Source organism: Argiope bruennichi, chromosome 10 (assembly GCF_947563725.1).
Source record: "Argiope bruennichi chromosome 10, qqArgBrue1.1, whole genome shotgun sequence".
Classification (NCBI taxonomy): domain Eukaryota; kingdom Metazoa; phylum Arthropoda; class Arachnida; order Araneae; family Araneidae; genus Argiope; species Argiope bruennichi.
The window spans coordinates 60251101-60277842 of NC_079160.1; the positions used below are offsets into that span (position 1 = coordinate 60251101).

Consider the following 26742-nt stretch of genomic DNA (forward strand, 5'->3'; position numbering starts at 1 on the left):
TAACTAATAAAATTTCTGATAAATTATTTTGCTCGTAATTTAAAACTTTAAGACCTCGAATGTTCTTTTTAATACAGTCTATTAAATGACGAAGTTCCTTAGTTGATTCTTGCTGTATCTTAGCATAATTTAATATAGAAAGAATATGATTGAAAATTAATAATCTTTCATTTTCAAATCTTTCCTTTAAGGCTGAAACAGAAAATCAAATATATATTCAGAAGATTCTAACTTGAGAGACGCTTTTAAACAATCAGTTTCTGGTTATCATTTAAATTCTCATTATTTGACACCAGCGAAACGAATTGGGTTTTAAATGTTGCCCATTGACAAAATGCTCCGGAAAACGATCGGAGTGGAATTTCTGGCAAGCGTACTTCACTTTTGATGCTTTCAACAATTGGTTCTTTTAAATTGGCTGGAGGTTTCAAAGAATCGAGATTATAAGTGATTCATATTTCCAATTCTTCAAGGCTGCTTTCCATTTGATCTAAATCATTTGCCATTTCTTGGAAGTTGACTCAAATCCGGAAATGAAAAAAAATCTTGAAAAGTTCATTTTATTTCTTCTGTAGCTGTCCGATTTTTTTCAGTTTAATTTCTAGTTTGCATACGGAAGATCTATCACCACTTTCAAGGAATGCTACCAAGATTAATTTTTTCCAATATCCGCCATTGTTGATATTAATCACAGTCATTACATTTTAATCACCCATTGTTTTTGACGAACCAAATAATATCTCTATCTCAATAAAAAAGTAGTGGACTGCAGTTTGTTAAACAATTTATTGTGAAACTCAACAAAGATATGCTAATTAAATTATTAAAATCTAGCAACATTAGATCACACCATCGCTTAATAGGAGGCAAATGTGAACAATAGTAAATCGGAGAATTTCGTCTCCTGCTTAGTACAGGAGCATTTATCTCTTTATCCAGCTCACACGAGAACTCATTCTGAATTGAGGGGTTTCCTCTTTCGTCCCCTCGGGGGGAGGGTCTGGCGCTACAAGCGAACGTGAACACCTCTATATGCTCAATCCTTTAATGGGTTTGGGTTCAAAATCTGGAACGAATTTACATTTTAGATGCTAAAATTCTGCAGGAAAATTTATCTATATAGCTTTTTAAGTTTTATAATTATCTTGTTTACTTGTACTCAAATAGCCAGTCAGACAGACTTACTTCTTCTGAATGGATTTCGTCCAAAATTGGATAGAAATTTACAAATTTGTTGTAAGACCACATATCAAGCTTCATTAATTTAGCTTAAAGTATTTTTCAATTATCATGTTCACAAACAGGCATAATTCGAAAGAATTTGTTTTTCGGATTTAGGAAAGTTTAAAAGGTGGAGATTCGTCAAAATTTTGCATCGATTTTTTTTTGTTGCTGTTGTTTACAATAAGTTCTTTTTGTGTACTTCATATAACAGAAAGTTAAAACACATTCTTTTCTCATCAGCGTAAGTTCAGTAATTTTATGGGTCACATGAAGTAGGAATAGAAAATTAGCAGAAATATTTTTCCTTTTCTTTCTCTTATTTACTTAAGAAATGATTCATTTTATGATCCATGCTTATCATATAAAGAAGATTACCAAATATTCATTTTAAAAAGTACCACATATCAAGCTTCATTAATTTAGCTTAAAGTATTTTTCAATTATCATGTTCACAAACAGGCATAATTCGAAAGAATTTGTTTTTCGGATTTAGGAAAGTTTAAAAGGTGGAGATTCGTCAAAATTTTGCATCGATTTTTTTTTGTTGCTGTTGTTTACAATAAGTTCTTTTTGTGTACTTCATATAACAGAAAGTTAAAACACATTCTTTTCTCATCAGCGTAAGTTCAGTAATTTTATGGGTCACATGAAGTAGGAATAGAAAATTAGCAGAAATATTTTTCCTTTTCTTTCTCTTATTTACTTAAGAAATGATTCATTTTATGATCCATGCTTATCATATAAAGAAGATTACCAAATATTCATTTTAAAAAGTACCATTCTAGGGAATTTCCTTTTATTTGAATCTAAACATTGATATCTACAATTTTTAGATTAATACTACGTTAATTTTCATCCATTTAGCTTGTTGCAGTTTGATTTTACGGCACATAGAGAAATATTCTACTATTGAAGGATATGATCTAAAATTTGAAAAATACGTATAATCTTGATGATAAAGTTATATGCCAAATTTCATGTACTTAACTTTTACGTTTCTGATCCATAAGGTAAACATAATCATTGTCCACTTTCAGAAACGGTAACTTTTCGCATATCACAATAAACTTTTATTTCATTAAAATAGGAATGTGATGGAAGATGGAATAAGAGCTATTTACATTTTATGACGTATTATATAAAAATATCTTAATTTAATTTGTAGTAAACTTAGAAAGTTTTCAAAATTTTTTACTAATTATTTTTCTGTGGATGGTTATTTATATTGGGTGTGCACTAAGCGCTCTTCCAAATCCCTGCATAGCCCATTAGTGGAGCAAAATCGTCCATAAATGGTACGTGAGACTTCCTAAAACAAATAGAACATTTTTTGAAGGGGAAGAAGTAATTTCGAATTCAAGAAGTTCATGAAAGATCCGAAATCGATATTTTTGAAGAAAACGATACAATATTCTCTTTATAGAAGATATGAGCGAGTAAAAATTTATATAAATAAATACGTTGCTATTTTTTAAGTAATCATAATAGAAATACATATTTCTCATGGTGTACCTCAAGGTGACTTACTAGATGCAGTAACTTTGATTACAGTTCGGCATATTCAATTAGAGAGTGTAAGGAATTATGTTGCGAATAAAATAAAATAAATAAAAAAAAACACCCCAGCAGGAATAGTTTTCCCAAAACTTTCTTGGGTACTCTCTGATAAATTTGTCATACCAGAGAACACCTTGCATGGCATTGACATTAAATAGTTAAAAAATATTTTTTGGATTGAATTTAGCATTTTTACTGAATCTATCGTGACATCTTTGGCGAGTGTTTTGGCGATTAATTCATGTCATACTATTAATAATATCGAAAAATCGAATTTGTACTTTAAAACATTTTTTTCTCAACCGATTTAAACAAATATTTTATATAAAGCTACACTTGTAGTCACAAATTCCCATATCAAATCTGATACATTTAAATCATTGCGCTTTTTAAAGTATCGCATTTATACGTTTCTAAAAGTACAGACCGACAGACAATCACCCGTTGTTAGATTTAGCTCAAAATTTGACAGGTGTCTATAGTATAAATGTATAATCTGTGTACCGAACATTATCCATCTAGCGTTCTTCATTTTGTAATTATCGTGTTAACGTATATTCGAACAGACAAACTTCTTCTAAATGGATTTTGCTCAAGATTTGATAAAAATCTGCAAATTCGATGTAAGGATCATGTACCAAATTCCATCCGTCAGCGTTTTTTAGTCATGTTTGTCATAGACAGACAGACATTTTTCAAAAATATGTTTTTTTCTAAAACGTGGAGATTCGCCAAAATCCCTAGTACAAAAATTTTGACGATTATTATACTTTCTCTTTATACGTATACAAGAATATAAAAATGAATTGACTTAACGACAAAATAACAAAAAAAAGTAAACCCCCCTTATTTAGAAATACATTTAAGGGAAAAAAGACTAATGCATCGTATTATAATCCTTTCAAAAACAGTATCTATATATTGGCATTTTATGATGGTTTCAGTATCGCTTCCGGTACTTCAAAGACTGTATTACCATCGATTCGCTTCCATAATCAATGTAGTGTGCACGAATGGTGTACATTTAACATACAAAATCTTGAAAGTGCCTGAGTAACGTGGAAGTTTACAGAATAGGAAACTAGCTTAGGCACAATCGCCATTTAATTTACCCCTTGACATGAGAATTTATTTAACTTCCTAAGTAGATGACACATCTTATTGGGCTGCGGTGGCCTGGTGGTAAGGTCTCAGCTTTGGAACCGGAGGGTTTTAGGTTCGAGACCCGATTCCACCGAAGAACCGTCGTGTATGGAATTTGGAGTTTATTGGCGCAAGAGCCATATCTGACCACACTGCGCCAGTCGTGTAAGGGGGTCTGTTGCACGTTAAATCCGTCCTGACCAAACGTCCTCCCGCTGGTGTGGTGTGGTGTGGAGAGGGGGGTGCCAGCTCAGGTGTCGTCCTCGTCATCTGACCGCGGTTCAAAATGACGAGGTCCGTCCCAAAATAGCCCTAGTGTTGCTTCAAGCGGGACGTTAATATAACTAAACTAAAGACACATCTTATTTTGGATAATTATTGTTATTTTGATTCTTATAACAATATAAGGAACATTTGAAATATTAAAGCGTTTATAAGTGATTTTTGCATTTTAAATTGCTTAATTCTGCTCCCTTAATTACAGACTTCAAACTAAAAATTCAGTAATTTGATGCTCGTATCAGACACGTCATTGTATGCAAAAAGGTTAAAGTAAAGTGTTGCAAAGTATCATTTCTTGAAGCTCTTCGAATATAATTTAATGAATAAGATACTCAAAATTCAGGTCAAATAGTGCTACGAAGAAGAAATGTTTAAAGCAATTCCCTCGTCTATGCCCCTCTCCTTTCAACTTTAGAACAACATAATCAGCTTTGGCTCTTGTGCTATTAAAAACAAATCTTCTAACTCTACTTCTCCCCTCCTCCATCTCACCTCCTTAAATGAAAGCCTTAATTATTTATTTCTGTAAAGTTCTTTAATAAATCCAAAAATGGAATATTTTGTTAGTGTTCTACGCATTATTTATTATATTTCTAATCAAAGTTTGAAATTAAAATTTAGCTCGAATGCATTTCAATTCCCATTTGATAAAAAGTATCAGTTTTTTTTCATGATTTTACTAAACCAGTTCCTCAGGTAACAGGGAAATAACTCTGGTTTATTCTGGTAATTTCTCAGGTTAATAGGGAAGTAACTCTGTATAATTTCATAATTTTTTCTTCTTATTGATTCACTGAAAACTATTGTTTATAACGCATCGCATTAGGCAGCGCCACCTAGCATTCTACTCTTTGCGTTCTAAGAACCGAAAAAATCAACTTTTTCGCACGCGCTCGCTTGTCGCGACGACAAATAAATAAGAAACAACTTCCGACTCGAAAGTAAGAAGCATTTCATTCCCTCCTAAAGGTAAAATGCCGAATGCCGTGTATCGTCCCGTTGCCAGTTCACCTGAGAAGCATGACAGGTTTTCGACCTTCCGTGATTTCTTTTTGTTAGTGGGTAATATCGTTTGGACTGTAATATCGTCTGCTTTTAACGCTGTTTTCGTCACAAAACCGAAAAAATCTCTGAAAGGGGAAGTGGTTTTAGTGACTGGAGCCGGAAATGGACTCGGAAGAGAATTAGCTTTGAAGTTCGCCGAAGAAGGAGCAATTCTCGTGTTGTGGGATGTTGACGAGGTAGGAGCTTTTTCAGAACCATTTAGTGTGCTTTTAACCTATCACATAAATGAATAGTATTGAGTGATGCAATCAAATGGCATGACATCTAGTATAACTTATAGCCCACTTCTAGTATAATTATATGTTTCCAAAAGTGATAAATTTATTGTATATCAATATATCAGTATAATTAAGAGTTTGATTGAGTTTTTTAATTCTTTTCATTCCTACTTAGCTTGCTGTTTATTTTTTATTTATATTACAAAGAATCCATATACAAATGATTTATATAATACTTTTAAATCCCTTCAATAGAAGTTGGTTATATTTTATAAGACGATATTAATTCAAATTTATACAAATCTATTGTTGTTGATATAAGTCAAAGGAATAATACGACTCATGGCGTGAAAATTGCAATTAAATTGCTTTAGTGAACTTGGTATCATCTAAATAGAAACGGGACTTCTACGTTCTAGAAAAAATGGCCATTGAAGCTATACCTATTTCAAAACAAATGTTCAAAAATAATAAAAATTATCATCGCAGTCTATATTTATACTAAAAATACAGACTGCCTCTACATTTATAATATAAATATAGACTGCCAAAAGTAATTAATTGTAGATTTACGACTTACGATTAGTGAAGCCTCGATTATCCAAGGATAGTGAAGCCTCGATTATCCAAATTAGCAGAGATTGAGGACAAATCAAATATGAGAAGTTTTCTCATAACTGGTAATACGTTCAAAGAGTAAAACTAAAGACTTGGATTCGAATGTGCGCGAGAACTTTAAGAAAAAAAATAGTTAAATTAAATAAATGTATATAATTATGTTTTCAGAAACTATGAACGTAATTGTGGTAATAAGATGATCTCAAGATTTCCATGTTAAGATTTTTTTTTTTCATCCAGTTAATAACCAATTAATAGATTGGGAGTTTTTTTTAAAGTAAAATTTGAATTTCTCAGATCTATATCTTAATGGACTGTTATTTTTGAATAGGGTAAACGAATTAAACGGACTCACTTCATGTTTTGAAGCTACACTAGGACCGTTATGAGTTTTTTTTATAAGAGCAAGTGTAATTATTTACCATTTACACTCGAATGTCTTCTCTCAAACACCATTGATGAAAGTGCATCATTTTGATATTTTATTTATTTATTTTAATTACTAAAAATACCTACAGAATGATAAAAATATGTAGATTCATTTTTGAGGGAAACTCATCTTAAAACAATTGTATGTATTTATTTTTGTATAATAAACAAATCCATGTATTAAGTGAATAATTATGCATCGAATTATTTTTCCGGGAGCAAAGGGTTAAACCACCCATTTTTGGAATAATATTTGCTTATAAACACATACGCGATGATAAAAATAATAAATAAATTTGTTATAGTATTTATACTAAAATGGTAAATTTCTATCAGGTTTTGGAAGAAATTCGTCCATTGTCTGTCCATTCGCATGTATGTGTAGAAGATGACTTAAAAAAGAAACTAATAAACGGGGCGAACCAGCATATTATTTTATCCATTGAATTGTATATCAGTTTCCTATTTTAAATTGAATCCCTTAATTCGCTAATATCTGTCTTCCAAACCGTCCATTCGTATGTAAATGCAATAATTAAAAATACATTAAACTGGAAACATGAAGTTACAGATGCTGTCTTAAAAAACTCCAAATGTAAAACTGTAAATCTGTATTAAATTTTCGATCCATTTTGTTTATGGAAAGAGATCCAAAATGCATAATTGATTTTCTTCATTATATTATGAAGTAAAATATAAAATTATCTATTTTGCTGAAGATACTAGTCATTTAAATAGAGAAAACTTTTGAAGGTTTATTACGGAGATTTGCACCTACAAGCTTTGTTAGATGGTCATATTATTAGTATTAATCGAGTCATATTAATTACTTTTAAACTACATCTTATCAAAAAATATAAAGAATAATAATAGTAACCAGCAGATCTCGGCTCATTAACCTTTGTTATAATTCAGTATAAATAAAATACGAATTTTCAGTTTTATTCGCGTGCATGAGAAAGAAAGAACTATTTAAGTCACTCGATGTCAAAACAGGAGTTGGCTAAACGCCAAAACAACGTTATGGGTTTCGATAAATAATTTCTAATATTGATTTTTATTTCTTGATTCTATAAAAGCATATTTTAAAGATAACCACTATAAAAACTTTTCATAATATTGTTTTTTTAATTTTATTTTAATCCTAACAAAAGAATAATAGGAACGTTATGCACAGCACAGAATTTTTTGTGTTCACTAATAAAATCTCTAATATTTGCTTATATTTCACAATGATACAGGAAACATGATAGACAACTATAGTCTGCTCAACGAATTATGCTAGATTTTTTATCTTAAGATCTGTATACCCTTTGTTACAGTATTGTTTGATGTCAGCTGCTCAGACCTGTATTGTTTGAAAGTAGTTTCATTCTTTTCCTTATCTGAAACACAAGAACTTGACTGAATTTCAAGTCGTGACAATGTACATTTTCAAAATGAGTCTCCATTGAAATCAGACACTTTCTTCTTTAAATAAGAGAAAAAGAAATATTCTTAAGAAACTTTAAAACATTATCCCTGCCCTTTGAACTTCACAACCATGACCTATTTTAAATCACATGAAACGATATCAAATGTAGTAAAAGACAGCGAATGCATATTGATTCTGAAATGTGTTCTCTATTGTCATTCGCAGTACTTCCACGATTCAATTCGTTGTACTAGAAAAATTATTTTCAGTAGATTATGATTCAATAAAAAAAGTCCCAAAAGGTAAACATACCGATGAATTAATAACGTATCTAATAACTCCTCAGTTTTTAATTTTGTCTTTGTTTTTTTGTAGGCTCTCTGAACTTTTAAAACAATTTTTGTTTTCTTATTTACCACATGTACGGCACAGTAGAGTCTTTTCTGACTATTGTGCCATTAAAACTAACAATCCAATCCAGTCCTCAGCTCAAAGCTGTTAACAATCTTTTATACAATGACATATTTAACTCATACATAGAATTACAGAGTTTTTAATATTTATATCGGTAAAGGAGTAGCTTTATGGATATAAATATTAAAAAGTAGCAGAAGCAGATATTTATATCGGTAAGTAACGATAAAAAAATTGAAATCATTTAGGCATGTATAAGTTTTGCAGGTGTTCTTTACTCTCTTTGCATGAATTGAAATGACGATAACCGAGTTGCCTTCGTCTACCATAATTTCTTTCCACACATTAATAAAATTAATTTAGTAATGTCAACTAGCTTCGCTAAACTACATCTTATCACACCACATGGAAATACTATTCAAAATTATATCAGCACAATAAATATAAAGCATTCTGATTGAGCAATTACAATCTCCTAGAGGCGAAACAAAAGAGCGAATAAAATTGGTGAAATCTGTCTAATTCTTGGTTGTTGTTGATGTTGGTAGCCATGTCAAAGCTTTACTTAAAGATACTTTCAGAAAATGAAAGACGGAAAGGTTTAGACGACCATATCTTGGGAATATGAATTTCCTAGTGAAACGAAAATTGGAAAAATCAATACAGTAATTGAAGAATTCTACCGTGGTTCTATTTTATATGTAAAGAATGTAGAAAGAAATGATGTTTTTGAGATTTCTCTTGAAACAGTGAGGCCAAACTACCACTGATGATGTTTCTAAAAGCCATAAACTTTCTTATAAAATAATAACGTAAACTGCAGCAGAATTTTTGAGTAGAAGTAATCAACATTTTCCGTTAATATCCAATTATTATTGATAATATAGACCATTGGAATTGCAAACTTCGTTAAATATATCGATTAATATTCTTTTACAGAGGCCCGCTCTCTGCTTATCGATTGTAGCAATGAAATTTGCCATTGTTGTTTTTCTACTAATCAAAATACAGATTGTTCTTCCCTCGAATTTTTTAATATATATATATATATACGAGGAAGCAATATATTATATATAATATATTGCTTCCTCGTATATAAAATATAGTTTCAAATTATAATTTCCGTACAGTTAAAAAGTGCCGTTCGAAATGACTGACAAGCCGGGAAAAAATAATTAATAGAAAAGATTTTCAAGGTCTAGCAAATAATTGCGGAAATACTTTGATTTCACTCATCCCTTATCACCACTTTGCGGATTGAAATCGTCCAGATAGAAATACGCGCGGGTTTTTGAAATGAATAGAATTAGGTTTTGGAAAAAATGAATTCACATGCATATTGTTGGATACGAACAGTAGGAATATTTTTTTAAAAATTATTTCTAACACACACACACACACACACACACACACACACACACACACACACACACACACACACACACACACACACACACACACACACGAAGTACTTTCCTTCTGTTTTCTTGTTTATATACTTCCATGATATGTAATATTTCGCATTTGTCTACTGTCATCTTTGAACTTTAAATTCCTTTGTTTCGACTATTTAGATAAATAGAGTAGATTATGATAGAAAAAAAATATGTCGCAAGGCAAAATATTAAATTTCATTCACCTAATTTACGTTTTTAAGTAATCGCTAATTTTTTTTTTACATAAATTTGGTCCAAAATTTATCTTAACCCTTAGTTTAATTTTAAGGTTATAAGTAAAATTTTATCTATATAATCTATTAATCTAACTTACCAATTTAATCTACTTGATTTCGTTTTGATTGAATTCATTCAAAAATTGATTGGTACTTGCAAATTTGGTGTAAAGGCTACACAAAAATTTTAATTCTTCTACTCTGAAGGAATTCATAGGTTTTAGAATTATTTTCACAGAACTGATATACGAGTTCAGGAATAGTTATTTTTTTTTTGGTGTTAAATTTATCTGGTTTATGTTGTGGAAATTCATAAAAACCTAGCGATTCAATTTTGAGACGAATACAATTCTTTCTCTTCACATAATTCAGACACGATAACAAAGCATTATGTCTGCTCAAATAAAATCGTTTTACCGGAAAAGGTTTTACATTCTTTTTTCCCTGACGATTAATAGAAAAAGTGTGACTGAACAAATTCAATATATTAATTTTAATAAATATTAGGTGTCCTCGAAATTTGTGATACAAAAATAATGATGCACGAAAACTACATTTTTCCTACCTAAAGTAGGCGAGGTTCAATTTTATCTAAAAGGAAGACGAAATTTGTTGACGCAGAATGAATTTCATTCCATTAAGTGACACATGCGTTAATCAGAAAAAAAGCCAAGGCCAGCATCAAATTTCAAAGCCCAAATGTTAGTTAAAATATAATTAAAAATTAAAAATATTTTTGGGTTGTTTTCAGCTATATCATCCGAAAATATTATATCACAAAAAATCTCTATATTGTTTTAAACTCAATTTTTTTTGATGATGCGCATTTTATTTCTGTATATCCCCCTTAATTTAAATAAATTTGATAAATTTAATTTAATACACAATATGTAAAAATATTTTTATTTCATATTGAAACTAGAATTGATTTCATTATCCCATCAAACTATTCAATCGCTTGCATTTGCTGATATTAAAATAAAAAAATTACTTTATGGACTTCAAGCCTGAATTTTGATTGCTTGAATTCTGCTTTTATTCGTGATACAGGCAATTTTTAATTTGCGCTCACAATAACAATGCAAATTAATTGCGCACACAATAAATTTAATGTTTTTTTTTTTGTTTTTTTTTTTGCTTTGTAGTAGACCGTTTCGACGATATGTTCGTATTCTTCGGTCTTATGAAATGACAAAATGAAATTTCAAAAAAATGTATTCCATTTTATTAGTTTTACAGTCAGAAAAGACAGACAAGTTAGTAAAGCGATAAGCGATAAAAGTGGTTAGTAAATAATTGCAAGAAAAAATTGGTAAATAATTTATGTCCTACAGAAATCTAAACAAATCACAAATATTATGAAGTACAAATAAGTTTAAAAAGTTCGAAGAAGGAATTCTTTACAATTTTTTCTAGTTCAGTAGTTTATCGAGATTTAGAAAAAGGGAAGATTTGTGAGAAGATATCTGTCTGCATGTTTATGAATATGATTACTCAAAAGACAAACGATTTAAAGAAATGAAATGTTGGTCGTGTATTAACAATTTATCAAATTTAAAACCAAATAAATCTTCTTTCATTATTTTCATGAAATGCATTCTATCGAGTAAATATGTAAGAGGGGAAAATAAAAGCACAAAATTTCGTTTAAAATCTTTTAAGTGCTATTGTGTTACGGTTTTACCACAAATATTTCCAGGCAAACCACGGATGCGTCATTATTGACATTAAGGGATTAAATCGGAAATACTTAGAAGCGAGGAACTTAAAATACGTCCTTTTGTGAGAATTTCTCGAAAACCACAAGTTAATTGGGAACTCGGAACAACATCTAAAGCACGACGCTTTAGATGAAAACAACTTTTTCCCCTTCCTATTAGCATGTTTCAACCTTGGATTACTTATTAATGACTCATGAGGAAAATGGCTCTCATTGCATCTAAATATATCTTCGAAGGATGCACAGTTATTGAAGAAGCGCTAATTGAAATTTAATGCAATTTGTTTAGTAGTTTCTCAGTAACACAGAGGCCTACTAGCAACATCTTCACCTTCACGTCTTTACCCTCCTTGAAAAATGAACTGTTCCAAAATGGATTGTATGATTTCATTTCTATGTAGCTTATACATTTATTTTTTTGAAATTCGGTATACCAGTTTAATAGCTATCGTATGAATTGTACAAAGAATATAAATGAGAATATTTTTCTAGAAGCCGAATATTAAATTTATTACATAAAAAAATAAGCTTGTTTTTGTCTGAAAATAACTGGAGAAGGTAGTTTTTAAATGTTGTAGTTTCGTAAACAAGTTTAGAAAAATTTTACTCTTGTATATTACAGTTTGATCTTTTTTTTTATATAACTAATAATTTTTTTTTCTTTCTCATATATGAAGTATGCAAAAGGAAAATAATATGATTTTTAACAAATACAGCTTTGCGATTTAGATGATTTCCATGTGTTATAAATCCAAAACCATATTTCCGATTTGGAAAAGGATATTTTTATTTTCTTGCATACGAAATACAGTGGGAGTATTTAATCGTCAAAAAAATAAAAAAAATAAAATAAAATCAAACTTCAGATTTTGTCAAATTTCTATGAAGCCAAAAAACACATTTTTGTTATTATGTCTGTCTGTCTGCTAGTACGTCCATCCATCTCTTTGTCAGTCTGGGACAAAGATAACTCAAAAACGTTTTGAGCTAGACGGATGAACTTTCGTATAGGGTCTTTCCATCAAATTTGTAGATTTGCTTTAAATTTTGCGCAAATTCCATTCAGATGAATTCTGTCTTTCTGGCTGCTTTTTATATTTAAGCAGTAGTAAATATAAATTAACACTATAACACTTAAATATAATAAACACTTAAATATAAATTAACACTATAAAAGCAAAACAAAGAGAGTCAGATGGAGAATGTTCAGTTCACAAATTTAACCTCTATAATAATTAAAAGACTCAATGATGAAGTCAGTGTTTTTTCTATAAAGGCAGTAGATATTTTAAAAACAATTGAGAAAATGGTGGATTATTTTGAGAAAATTCATCAGTATACCGTCTTCCGATCATCGCGCTTGCATTAATAAACAATGATTATCTATTTATTGTTAAGATCAAAGGAATGCTAAAATATAAATAAAACATAAAATTTCATTAGGTTAAGGTCCATGTTAATATAATGGATTACGAATATGCAGATTCCCCGACCAAAATGGCTAGTGAAGGAGAAAAAGCAGATTTTCATCTGACCCCCCCCCCTTCCAAAACACACAACTCCATTGCTAGCAGAAATATAAATTAAGCAATATATGATGTTCTATTTTTCTATGTTGGAAGCTTTATTATTAGATTTAATTATAGTTCATATATTTTTGTTATATTCATATATTTAAATACATATACATATTTAAATGGTTATATAAATATATTCATATATTTTTGTCTCTCTTCTAGAGAGGTATCCAGAGAGTGGCGGCTGAAATCAACGAGGAGGGTGGAGAGGCCCATGTGCACGTTTGTGACATCAGCGACCTATCTCAAGTACAGAGGGTGGGGCAAAAAGTACTGCAAGAAGTGGGTGACGTCACAGTTGTTGTGAATAATGCAGGAATCCTTCAAAATGTACTCTTTTCAAACCTTGATCCGGCCAAAATAAGGAAAACACTGGAAGTAAACATTCTATCTCACTTCTGGGTAAGAATTTTGTTTTGTTCTTTCACCGCTTATAATCCTTTGGTATTTTTCTTTTTAAACAGTATATGAGTGTTGTGTTCACATTAAAAATGGAACAATTCAAATAAATACAGGTTTTATCTGCAAAGATATGCAAAATTAGTTATTTAAATTGTGATTAGCTTGATTAGTTAGGGAAATGAAATGTAATACCACCGATAGAGAGTTACTCCAGATTGTCCAAGAGCATTGCTGATAATTGACCGTTTTAAAATAAAGTTAAACACAGACAATTACTATAAGAAACGAATAATAATGCCGCACCATTAAGCTAACGTGACCATATGTTGCTATATTATCTTCAAATTTTTACATACTTTTTTTTTTTGCATTTTTATTTTAAATTTGTAAGTGTGTCATAACTAATGGAGCATATCATGGGAAAAAAACTTAAGTATGTCTTGAACAAAATTATGTTTAAAAATCCATACAAAGAAACGCAAATCCTTGGAACGGAGAGAAATGGTATTTTAAGAAAGATTATTTTCTATGCATAAAGAAGTTTTTTTTTTTCAATTTATATGCTACAAATACATACGCAGAAGAGGAAATAATAATAATAAAAAAGATAGAACAATGACACGCATTGTCTTTATGACATAAAGACTTCCCATTGTCCAAAGCATCGTTGATATTTTCCCCGGAATATTTGCATTGGGACTATAGAGACCAGAACAACAGAGGAATAAAAACTGCTAATAATTATAATAGATTTGATTGCGAAACGAAACCTTATGCATAGGCTATCAGACTTTTTGGACGAAACGCTTTTAGGCCCTGATGGAAAGTTCACATCCTGAATAAGAAAACTTTTGGATTCCTACAATAGATGATTTAACGTTATCTGAAATGTTATTGAATATTTGCTAAGAGATCGATTGCATTTTGGAAATACACAAAGCTAAATAACCGAGATCATAACCACTTTATTAATTCATAAATAGGGAAAATACCTTCTTTGTTCTCTCGATAAAATCTATCACTTGTGGACATATTTAGTCTAAGCACTCTATTTTTAAATCTAGTTTTAAAGAAGTAAGAACTGGGACCAGTAATCCACTATTATTTCATGAATTTCGCAATTCGAAATTGATGATATCTAAGCATCACTACGAATCTGTAATACCGCTTCTCTACATGGTTGGTCTGATAGTTAGGAAGAAAGTTTTATAGACATTTTTAATGGATACTAGGTTAAGGATACCCGGCTTTGGTGGCGAGTTTAACAAATATTTGGGAATTTTTGAGATATAAATGAAGGTTATAGAAAAATGTTTGAAATAAGACTCAATTTCTGTTAGGATCTGAAATCTCGAGATTCTTCTGGGAAATTACATGCCCTATTGGGAAAACTTATATTAACGCAAGGGACGGAAGCAATTTGGTCAGTTCTTTTGAAATTTTGACCGCATGATGAAACGCCGAACAATGTGATTTAATTCGCAGTTTCTTCGCTATTTGTGTGTTTAGATAATTATTGTTCTATATGTTCACCAGTGTTTTTTTTTTAAATTTGTGTTTCTGGAAAAATACATCTTTTTCTACTTTCCAATATATTGGACTTTTTTCAATGTAACCCACCAGACGATTTTTCGTGACAATATACAAATTGCTTAGAGAAATAGAATGAACTCTAAACCTTTTCATAACTGATTACTAACACTGCTATAATAAATTTCGGACCAATACAACATTTGATATTTTTTTGTAACGGTTTTCTGCATTATACAAAGTACAGCCAAATTCAATCAAAAAATTCAGGTGGATGATAGTAAGCATCAAGGAGCTGAAAAATGATTATAGGCCATACTTAGTTCTTAAAAATCGTAAAAATAGACAGACCAAATGAAGTGACTATTCATTGTTTTTAGGAATTTTCTCCCACCAAATATGATTTGCTACTCATGTTCTGTGGCAATTTTTTCATCCTCTTGATGCTTACTGTCAGTTCTCTAAATTTATCGGCATATATATATTAGCAGCACCCTATATACAAGGTGATCATAAATATAGAGTTTATATAGACGTCTTGTATATTATATAGTATAGACGTTGCTAATATATATATAATATATTAGCAACTTTCTGTATATAAGGCGATCATAAAAATAATTTCCTCTGTTTGGAGGAATCTGCAGCTAAACTAAAAGGAATGAAAAGAAATTTCATATATAGACTATGGAAGGCACACACACACAAAAAAAAATGTGTCGGTCTGTTTCTATGTTTTACTTTATCTTCTATCCTCAGATCAATAAATTTTTCCTCCCGAGGATGATGGCAAACGGAAAAGGACATATTGTGGCTACGGCTTCTGTTGCAGGATTGCGAGGATGGTTGTATCTGGCAGATTATAGGTAACCCTTTTTAACATTTCCTTTATTCTAAATATTTCTATTCTCGAACCTCCCATGCAGTATGGTTTGCCTGTTGTTTCGTGAAAGACAGGCAAAGATGGCTGTTATAGCAATTAACATAACAAATATTAGTCAAAAATACTAATTCTTAATAGCAAGTGATTAGAGGTAAAAATAGAATTCAGAATCAAAAACTATTTTATAAATTTTTGAATTCACTGTTGCAAATGGTAAATAATTATGTTTAGTTTGCGATGCATCAGTTGCTATCCATTGCAGAATATATATATATATATTTTTTTTGATTTTAAAAATTATAGATCTGAGGTTAGAGAAAAAAAAATTATAGATCTGTGTGTACCCTCTCTGGCAAGCAATTAGAGTTCGATAATGAGAAGTCAAGGGAATAGTAAGCGGATCTTAGCTTTCTCGGAGAATATAGCAATGATAGTTTGAATGCGTTAGGCATGTCCTGATGATGAATCATACCATATCCGGTGAGGGATTGATCCGTGGGTCTTCTATTTTGTAATTGATCTTAGTATTCATATTACATTCGCAGTAACTAGTCATTCTAACACATCTTCCGGCCTAGGTCTAAATTAAGGAAAGAGGGTTATATCTTATATCTCTATATATATGTTGGAAATGGACGTCATTGCAAAATAGCATTTATTTAAAAGATTACATGGATGTTTGAAAGAGTACGAAAATTCATACATGCTTCACGGATGCTTCTTGTTAAGAGAAAGATATTTATAATTTAATAAGGATAATTAATCAGATAAACATGATTCCTCATATCTTAATTCCTTCGCATACAATGATGGGTCATTAAAAAATAAAACTTTGATATTTACAACTATTATTAAATCAAAGCAGTAATTAATTTAAAAGGCAACAATCACTTACACATGTTAAAGGAAAAGTATTCTACACTTTATTATGATGATTGAAACAAAACATCTCAAACAGAATATGCCATCTATTAAGGAGGTTAAATAATTTCATTGGGCAAATATAGATTTAGAAACAATGCTGACAAACAATGTAATTACAGTTCTTGAAATATGAAGAAACTTATAAAGGCATTCGAGTCATCAGTTAAAAAGAAAAAAATAAGTTTTGTCTTTAGAAGATCCTCTTAGTGAGTTGTTCTTGCAGACCGATTTTTCAAATAAAATATCTCTTTGTCATTAAAAATTCAAAAGTAAAGAAAATTTCATTTTATTCTACTGGATTTAACACAGAAAGTCTATTTCTTGCAAAATATTAAAATCGATAGTTTTGATTCTCGGTTCACTTTGAATTTTTTAACGGATCTAAAAATATTTATAAACTAGCTGATATACCCAGCATTACGTGGGATTAAAGTCTTTTTATGTACAATGATTTTGATAAATAAATTCTCTTTGAGTAAAATATTATAATGTACACATTTCATTTTAAAACTATGTAGGGAAATAAAAAAATGAAATAAAAAAATAATTGTAGAAATAGTTATAATGGTTTAGCTCGAAGTTGTCTAGTAAAGGGGTATTTGTTTACAAGTTTCCTTATTTCGAAATCATCTACATTACTTTTTTAAAGAATTAAAAAAAAATACACAAAAATAAAATTGGTACCGTTGAAAAGGTAAACTTGTTAAATTTATGTTGGTGCAATTTTTTTTCGGATTGATTTCAATCCAAATTTCTGTGGAGGAAATGCAAGACATTGATGTATTTCTCACAGCCTGCAGCTACTGCAATCGATGTACGTATATTTCATCTGCTTGCAAGGTCTTTATATTACTTTCATTTTAGCGATTGACTTTTCCTTATGTTTAAGTATTATTAAACCAATATATTAAAATAAATGAAAACCTGACAAAAATGATTTTATCAAAATGAAACAGAAATTAAAAAAATAGTGGTAGAATAATTCAAATTTAACATTAATTTTAAAATGTTACAATTTTTTTTAAAGAAATAAAAACAATTGAAAGAATTATTGTGCAAAAAGGAAATTGATATCATTGAGATGATAAAATGTCCACTTTTAAGATGGTATTAAAATATTTCTTTTAAGATTATTTGTTCAGAATTTATTGTAAAAAATGATAACATTGCAATTAATTTCTAAGTAATATTTAAATACTTTTTGCACGTAGAAAAGTTGATAGTATTCTTTCTCTTGTTTTAACGAATAAATGTGCTAAGTTCGGTTCTAATCGACTCAGTGATTAGAAGTAGATATGGAACATAACATACATCCATACATAGCCACAATGACATTTATTAACACTAAACGTCCGGGTATCTTACGGATATATTGGAACTATTATTGGAAAACAGTCATTTCTCCGTTTGCAGTAGGTTTAGTGCAAAGATTCAATTTATCGCTGAATACAAAATTGGTATATTCAAGCAGAACCAATAAGCATGCCATCCAAAGAAAAATAGTAGTGACATAGAAAAAAAAGTGACAGACACTTAAACAAATTTAATTGCATATATTTTCTTGTCATGTAACGTCATAATCTTTTTCTGCTTGCAACATAGTCTATGCGTGTATATTGAATAAGCGCAGAGAATTTTAAGTATATTAAATGATTTTATCAATGAATTTGACATAAGTGACGCACTGAAAGAACCAGCCTTCCAGATCCCCCCCCCCCAACTGCTGGCCCAGTTTCTCTAATTTTTATTTCATATGAATGCTCATGACTTCTAGATGCTTTATTAATAATTGTCAGTCTCTCACTCCCCTCCCTTTCCTTTTTTGAAAAATCGCAAAAACATTACTCCCCTGTAGTATATTCTCTAAGGGGAAAAGATAGTGATGAAATTCCTAAGTTTCGATCTCTGTACCAATTCCACGATTTTTTTATATGAAAATTTGTGAATCCTTGATATATCATTAGTGGCCGTTTGTCCCCAACTCACAATTTTTGTGAGAAATTGCGAGAATATTACTTCAATGTGCAACTTCTGCTTAGAAAAAATTCACTACAGAGTTCACCAGTCTCAACCATTGTACCGATTTCACCGACTTTTTTTCATATAAAAGCCACGGAATACTAAATATATGAAAAATGTTCGTTTGTTTCTTCTCCGTTCTCCATTATCGAGAGACTAAAGCAAATTAAATATGTGACACGGATCCCAGTCACAATATCTAGACCGATTTCGCAAATTTATACATCTATTTATCTCGGCAGTTTGCGCTCATAACTAGCAAATTAGATTGCTTTATGTTGACTATGCAAATATAATTTGAAATAATACTTTCGTTTGATGTGATAAGATCACGTGATATTTCATAAATGTTGTTTGAAATTAGTAAATTAATATTATTAATAAACTGGGCAAACTACTGAAACTAGGCCGAAGGCTTGTTATTAACAAAATTTGCCAGTTTGAGTTAATTTAATTTTTTTTAGCTTGTTTGGGAACTTATTATTATTATTACTATTTTATTTGTTTTATTTCAGCGCTTCGAAGTTCGCAATACTGGGCATGATGGAAGCCATGGAAGAGGAAATGCGATTTCTCGGACTGGATGACAAAATTCATTTCACTACCGTTTGTCCAATGACTATAAACACAGGAATGAACCAGAATCCCACTACCAGGTGATTAACTTTGGCTTGTTCTCGTTCTCAATATTTTGAAAAAATATAGTTACTTTCCTGGTGGGGCTCGTTTTTAAAAGATAGCGGAACTTTACGCATCAGCTCATTCTGAATAATATTTCGATATAAGATTAGTCAGTAGAAAAAAAAAATGCATAATTTATTCTGACGAAAGCGGAACGAATGCATTATTATATTCTGAACATTTCAATATAAATATTCTGATCGAAGGATTTGAACGATTTATTAAATATTTTTAAATAAATTTACTATTTGAATATCTCAGTAAAAATATCTGAATTTGACCAAATATAATAATTTAAATACAAAGTTTTAAAATATTTATAAAACGGAGGTCTAAAAACTATAAAATTTTCGAAATCATACATTTTTAGCAAAATAGGTATGATTTTATAAATCTGTATTAGATTAGGAATCAGTATGGAATTATAATAACATATGAGCTAAGAGAAGTTATTTTACGCTTTTTAATACGTTAATTAATATGTAGTATATTAATTTTTTATATTTAGTAATTATTTTCTGCTTTTTAGTTTTGCGTGTGTATGAAATTTTGCTATCGATTTCAAACTAACTGCCCGATTAGCTACACCTGATGACGAATTTCTAAAGAAGACAAGAAACCAAGTTATTATCGCATTGTCCTCCAGTTCTGAGTTAAAGTTTCAAATCGTTAACTCAATGAGAAATCGCATATTATTAATTATTCAAGTCTCTACTTATCAGGAAGTTAATTAAAAACGGATTTCAAAATTTACATCGAACAGACAAATAAGCAGACAGACAAGGAAGTGAGTTAATAAAAACATGTTAAACATTTCGAATATTTCAACGGAAATATTTTGGATTTCTAAATAAACAAAATGTTCTGATGTACTGACAAATTTGAATTAAATACTGATTAAATTAAATATTCAGACTAAAATGGAAAATATCTCATTGTTTCTGGAAAATGTTGTCTTATTGTAATTGCATCTTATTCTTTCTGCAAAATCTGTAGCTACTAAACTAGATATGAAAGCAAAAAATTAACAGCATTGCAATAATTAGCTATTAGAATAAGTTGAAAAGTTAATTTTTTTAAATTTATTGCTACATTTTAATTTCTAGAAATGAATATTATCATTATATTCTATCCACTTTTAGTGACTATATTGGTTTGTTGGGATTATTATTTGTATTTGCTTTCAATTAAAGTTCTAATGTATAACTTTTTATATATGCCTTAAAAAGGTATTTTTAAGCATCGTATTGTGACAGACATTAAAGCCGTATCAGTTTAATAGGTTTCACCTTTTCTGTTGATTATGTAAATGAACCATTTAAATGGAATCTAGTGCTATGACATCATAATGCTATAAAAACATAATTGTCCCTTATAATCTGTATTCAAATTGTACGTTATCTTTCGTGGTAATGTTTCATTTTCTGATTTCTCGTGCAAAAATAATTTTTGGAATTATGTATGTCTGGCTGTGAACAAGGTAACTCAAAAACGCTTCGAGCTAGACTAATGGAATCTGAAATATAAATTTTGCGCCATAATTTCAAATTTCTATAGAATTTTGAACGATATCCAGTCAGAGGAAGTCTGTTCTTCCAGCTGTCTGAGTACAAATGAACATGATAATGACAAAACATAAAGAGTTAGATAAATAAAATTTGGTACACAGGTTTAGCAACTAAAAGATTCTCATCATATTTTAAACCAAATCCGTCAAGGAATATTCTGTCGCTCGGTATTTCCACAAGCATATAAACACAATAATCTATATCTATACTTATAATAAAGCTCAATGTGTGTGTGTGTGTGTGTGTGTGTGTGTGTGTGTGTGTGTGTGTGTGTGTTGGCGCTCTACAGGCAAGGTCATTTGACATACAGCTATCACATTTGGTACATGTATACCTTAGAGGTGGGGAATGTGCACCTGGGGTCCCTTTTTTTGAAATTTTAATTAGAATTTTAATTATTAATTAAAAACTAACTTTCCCGCCAAAAAAATCTTCCATTTTCCCCACCGCCAAATGAGTAAGGCATCGGTATTTTTTTTCTCCCAACAGTAATGAGGCTAGGGTTAACGTTTTTCGGCGGATTATTTCAAACGATTCTGTTTATTTTCTTAATGTTTGATGCATTTAAAATTAAACATTGTTAATTAATCCATGCTTCAGATTCATTCTGAAGAACTTTTGAATAAAAATAAAACAGAATAAAGGAAATTAAAAATGTCTAATCCGCATAGCGTTACCCCAACTGGCGTAGAAAAAAAATCACGTATTTGCGTTACGTAACTGGCGTTGAAAATTCACGCATGCGCTTTGTGTTCTGAATTCCGCATTGTGTTGACGAATTATTATCAACCGATGCGGACTAGATTTAAATTTTTTTTAGGTTCGTTGCATGTTTTTGTAATTAAAATGTATTTATGTTAGTTATATATTTTTTGTATATGCTTATAGTTTTAAGTGCATCGTTTTTTAAGTAGTTTTTTTTAAAACCTGTTTTAAACCGTCTATTTTAAACGATTCGTTTCATTTTCTTAGTGTTTGATGCATTTAAAAGTAAACATTGTTAATGAATCGATCTGCTCATGATGAATCTAAGAAAATTTTGTTGACAAATTCTTGAGATAATACGTAAATTGAAAAGGATATTCTTTAGTGCCCATAAAGTTTAAACGCTGAGTGACTCTATTTTCATTAATCAGATTATAAAAAAATTCTTTGTTTCAGTAAAAAATATTATTATATTAATTGCAGATTAATTCTTTCCACTTTAATTTAAAACATAAATTCTACGGGATCTAACAGAAAATGAGAGAGATACATATTACGTTATGACTGAAGGCCTTTATAATATTATGAGTGAATTATATGACTCTCAAAATTTGAAGTTTTAAAATATTTTGATGAAGAAGCTATTAAAGTAGGAATTGCATAAAATATTTCATTATTAAAATTTTAACGAACATTAAGAATGGCGAACCGGCTGATCGCCAAAGGCGGCTAGTATAAAAATAAAAATGACCAATGAATGAATTTTGATATATGAGTTTGAGAGTTCAATTGTAGTTCTATGTCAAGTTTTGCTTTCAACTGATCGGAAAGGCGTCCAAAACACACATCTGATTTTCGGGTACTTGCGTTTTAACTGCTTGCCAGGGATTAATCTTCAGCTTTGGCATTGACTAAAGAGCGATATTTCGTAACTGTTGTTCCCCAATGATTTGCAAGGCATTCGCTGCCTTACCTAAGATTCACGGATTTGTGTGGGAATAAACACTGTTGAGACTCTACCTGAATTTCATTTCATTCAGTCGTTTCTCCGCTAATAAGATTCAAAGATGTGGGATCGTAATGTGAAATAATCCACTCGTTATTAATCTGACTCCATTTTATTATCTATCCATATTACAATTCTATTTACATGCTATATTTATATTTAGTTGCCATATACAAAAACATACATTGGTTTCGCGCGCAGTTAATTCTGATTTTAGAGTTGTAAAAACAAGTTATAACTCTAGTATGATTAGAGTTAAAATTAGTTTTTTAGCCAAAGGCGCTCGTAACATCCTCCCACCTTTTGATTTTTAAATTAGGAGGTTACAAAATCAAAATTAACAAAATATTGCATTCAAAATATTTAGAAATCAAAACATGAAATGCACATATTTGAAAAGTACATAATAAAGTTCAAAAGTTAGTTAAAACGTGAAGGTTTAACCACTCTTCTTCCACTTCTAGTTTTTGTTTCATAGTCGTTATTTTCCGAGCTTGGGATTTCGATTTCTTCATACGAAGCAACCGGTTCGTTTTTTCTCGCACCCACAGGATCGTCATTGTCTAATTCCAAGGGGTATAAACGTTGCACTGGACGCACAAGTTCCCCACTCGCTGTTTTCAGCTTCACTACTCGGATGCAGCCATCTTTCCCAGGAAACACTTCAATTACCAATCCCAAAGGCCAGTCTAGTCGCTTTTTGATATCACTTTCAATTATAACAATATCTCCCACTTGCACTTGTCTAGATTTCTTTCCTTTTGGCTTCTTCTGGATTAACAAGCTTAGATATTCTTTTCGAAATCTTTTCCTCAAGTCCTCTCGTAATTTTTGTTGATACTGATATCGTTTGGAGATATTTACTTTATCCAAAGTATCCAAATCGGGAACTCCTACCTTTGTAGTCTCTTGAATGAACATTGAGGGAGTCAGTGGAATTAAATCATTCGGATCTTCCGATAGATAATTCAGAGGTCTAGAATTGATGTTGGCTTCTACGTCACAAAGAATAGTGAACATTTCTTCGTAATGAAGCGATGCCTTTCCTAAAACTCTTCTTAAAAGCTTCTTCACCATCTTAATCATGCTCTCAAAAAATCCGCCCCACCAAGCAGCTGTTGGGGGGTTAAATTTCCACTGAATTCTTAAGACGGAGGCGTCATTGACAATCTTGTCCCAATCAAGAGAACCCATCAAATTATTTGTTCCAGTAAAATTTGTTCCGTTATCGCTGTATATAGTCCTAGGTCGCCCTCATCTTGCGACGAATCTTCTAAAACCTAGAAGGAATCCATTAGTTGAAAGACTCTGTATTAATTCCAAATGAATGGCCCTATATACAGCGCAAGTAAAAAGCAAGATCCAGGCCTTTTTCCCATCCTTTAAATGAAGCGGCCCTGCTAAATCCACTACAGTGACTTCGAATATCAAGGCTTCCCGTACACGATCTTCCGGTAGTGGCGCAGGAATTGATTCAATTTTCTTGCTCGTATATCTTTTGCATCTTATACACCTTGAGAGCACTTTCTGGACAGTTTTTCGTCCCTGCAGAATCCAAAATTTTTGACGGATATCTGTTAGGACAACTTGAACTCCAGCATGGGAAGAGATCAAATGATGTTCGAAAATCAATCTCTCCACTAATGGGTGCTTACAAGGCAATACTAGAGCGTATCTAAAATTTTCTTCATCATCTCGTCTTGTAATTTTAGTTTTCAATCTAATTAGTCCATCAGAATCATTAAACACACAGAGTGATTTAAGTTTTGATCTTGCATCTTCGTTATTAAAGGTTTCTTGTTGCACGATTTGTATCACCTTTCTTTCGGCGGCATCTAGTTCTGCAACAGTTAAAAGATCTTTCATCTTGTTAATTGGATTTCGGCAATTTTGTACAAATCGTAGCATCCATGCTATCATTCGCACAATTTTGGAATATCTTGTGAACTTGTACAAATACCAGGATTTATTCAGATCTGTAGAGTTGACCAAAGTTACGACCCTCTTTTTCCTTTCCCGGAAAACCTCTTCAAAATTGTATTCAGAGTCTGTCGCTGGCCATTATTCTTCTGGAAGTTTCAACCACTGTGGACCCTCCCACCATCTCGATTTCAAAAATCCTTGGATTGAACAACCACGGGAAGGGAGATCAGCAGGATTGCAAGTGCCTGGGAGATGCTTCCAAGCATCCTTTGAAGAAAGACTTCTTATTTCTTCTACTCTGTTATTCACGAACGTACCCCAATGATCTTCTTTTTGAATCCAATAAAGAGCAACAGAAGAATCTGTCCAATAAAAAGTAGGTACGTTTCTCAAAGACATAGAATTTTTAATATCTGAAGTTAACCTAGCTCCAATGCAGCATGCCAATAATTCTAGACGAGGTATTGTAATAACCTTTAAAGGTGCTACTCTACTTTTTGCCTCTATAAAATATATTTTGACTTCCTCTCCCAAGGTATTTCTCAAAAATACGACAGTACTGTATGCAACTTTGCTGGCATCACAAAAGGTATGAAGACTTAGTCCTTCTGTGCAGCCATTGATCTTTACACATCTAGGGATCTTAACTTCAGACAGCAATTTCAAATCAACAATCAAAGTTTTGAATTTTTTCTGAATTTCATCTGGTAGAATTTCATCCCACCCTAAGTTTCTTTTCCAAATATTTTGCACTAAGAGTTTTAAACATATTGTCACAGGACATAAAAATCCAAGTGGATCAAATATCTTTTGAGACGTTGACAGAATATTTCTTTTACTGCAAACATCAAAATTAAATTCTGTATTTTGTAAATCACAGAAAAGGAAATCTTCATTTGTATTCCATAACAGTCCAAGTACTGAGGTTGGAACGGTTGGCTCGTCCTGACTTAGGTCCCTTGTATATTCCCAACCTCGAAGATCAAAACAAGCCTTGGAAAGCAACAAGCTTTGCTTCTTGAATGAATCGGGTAAGATCATCTTCATTGCGCACGGATGTCACACAGTTATCTACATAAAAGGAATTCTTCAATATTTCGGAGGTTTCAGGAAAGCACTCTTTACTTTCCTCTAGATGATTCATCAAAACCGCTGCCAAGAGGAAAGGACTACAAGTGAGGCCAAAAACAAGACGGCGGTGACGAAGTATCTCAAATTTTCTTGTTTCGTAATCTTTCCACCAAAGAAATCGCAAAACATCTTGATCCTCTTTTGCAATTGAGATTTGAAGAAAGGCTTTTTTAATATCAGAAATTACCCCAATGTTATTTCGTCTGAATTTTCTTAAAATGGGTGGAATTTGCTCTATTAAATTTGGTCCCTTTTCCAGACAATCATTTAAGGACGGAACTTTCTTAACTCGACAAGAAGCGTCAAACACTGGACGTACTTTGGTTGATGAGTTTTCCTTAAAAACACTTCGGTGCAGCAAATAATAACTTGGATTTCCCTCCTCCATTTTGGGCACTTTCTCTATTATATTTTCCTCAAGCCATTCTTCAAAAACAGCCTCATATTCTGCATATTTCTTTTCATCTTTTAACTTTTGTGAAGTACGGATACAACGTTGTTCAGCTGTTGATCTATTGTCTTGTAGAATTTCTTTTGCTTCTATCCAAGGTAGCTTAACTATGTATCTGCCATTTTCATCTCTATCCACTGTTTTCACAAAATGATCCATTGCGTTTCTTTTCATTTCTTCTTTAGA

General features: G+C 31.1%; 1 protein-coding gene across 1 annotated transcript in view; it reads left to right on the forward strand.

Annotated features, from left to right (window-relative positions):
- The first annotated feature begins 5075 nt into the window (after positions 1-5075).
- Positions 5076-26742, forward strand: part of LOC129988402 (17-beta-hydroxysteroid dehydrogenase 13-like) — a 30918-nt gene continuing 9251 nt past the window's right edge. The window contains exons 1-4 of the mRNA XM_056096627.1: positions 5076-5447; positions 13496-13735; positions 16025-16131; positions 19607-19747. Coding sequence (XP_055952602.1) covers positions 5181-5447; positions 13496-13735; positions 16025-16131; positions 19607-19747 — 755 coding nt within the window. The 5' untranslated portion in view covers positions 5076-5180. The remainder of the gene's footprint in view (positions 5448-13495; positions 13736-16024; positions 16132-19606; positions 19748-26742) is intronic.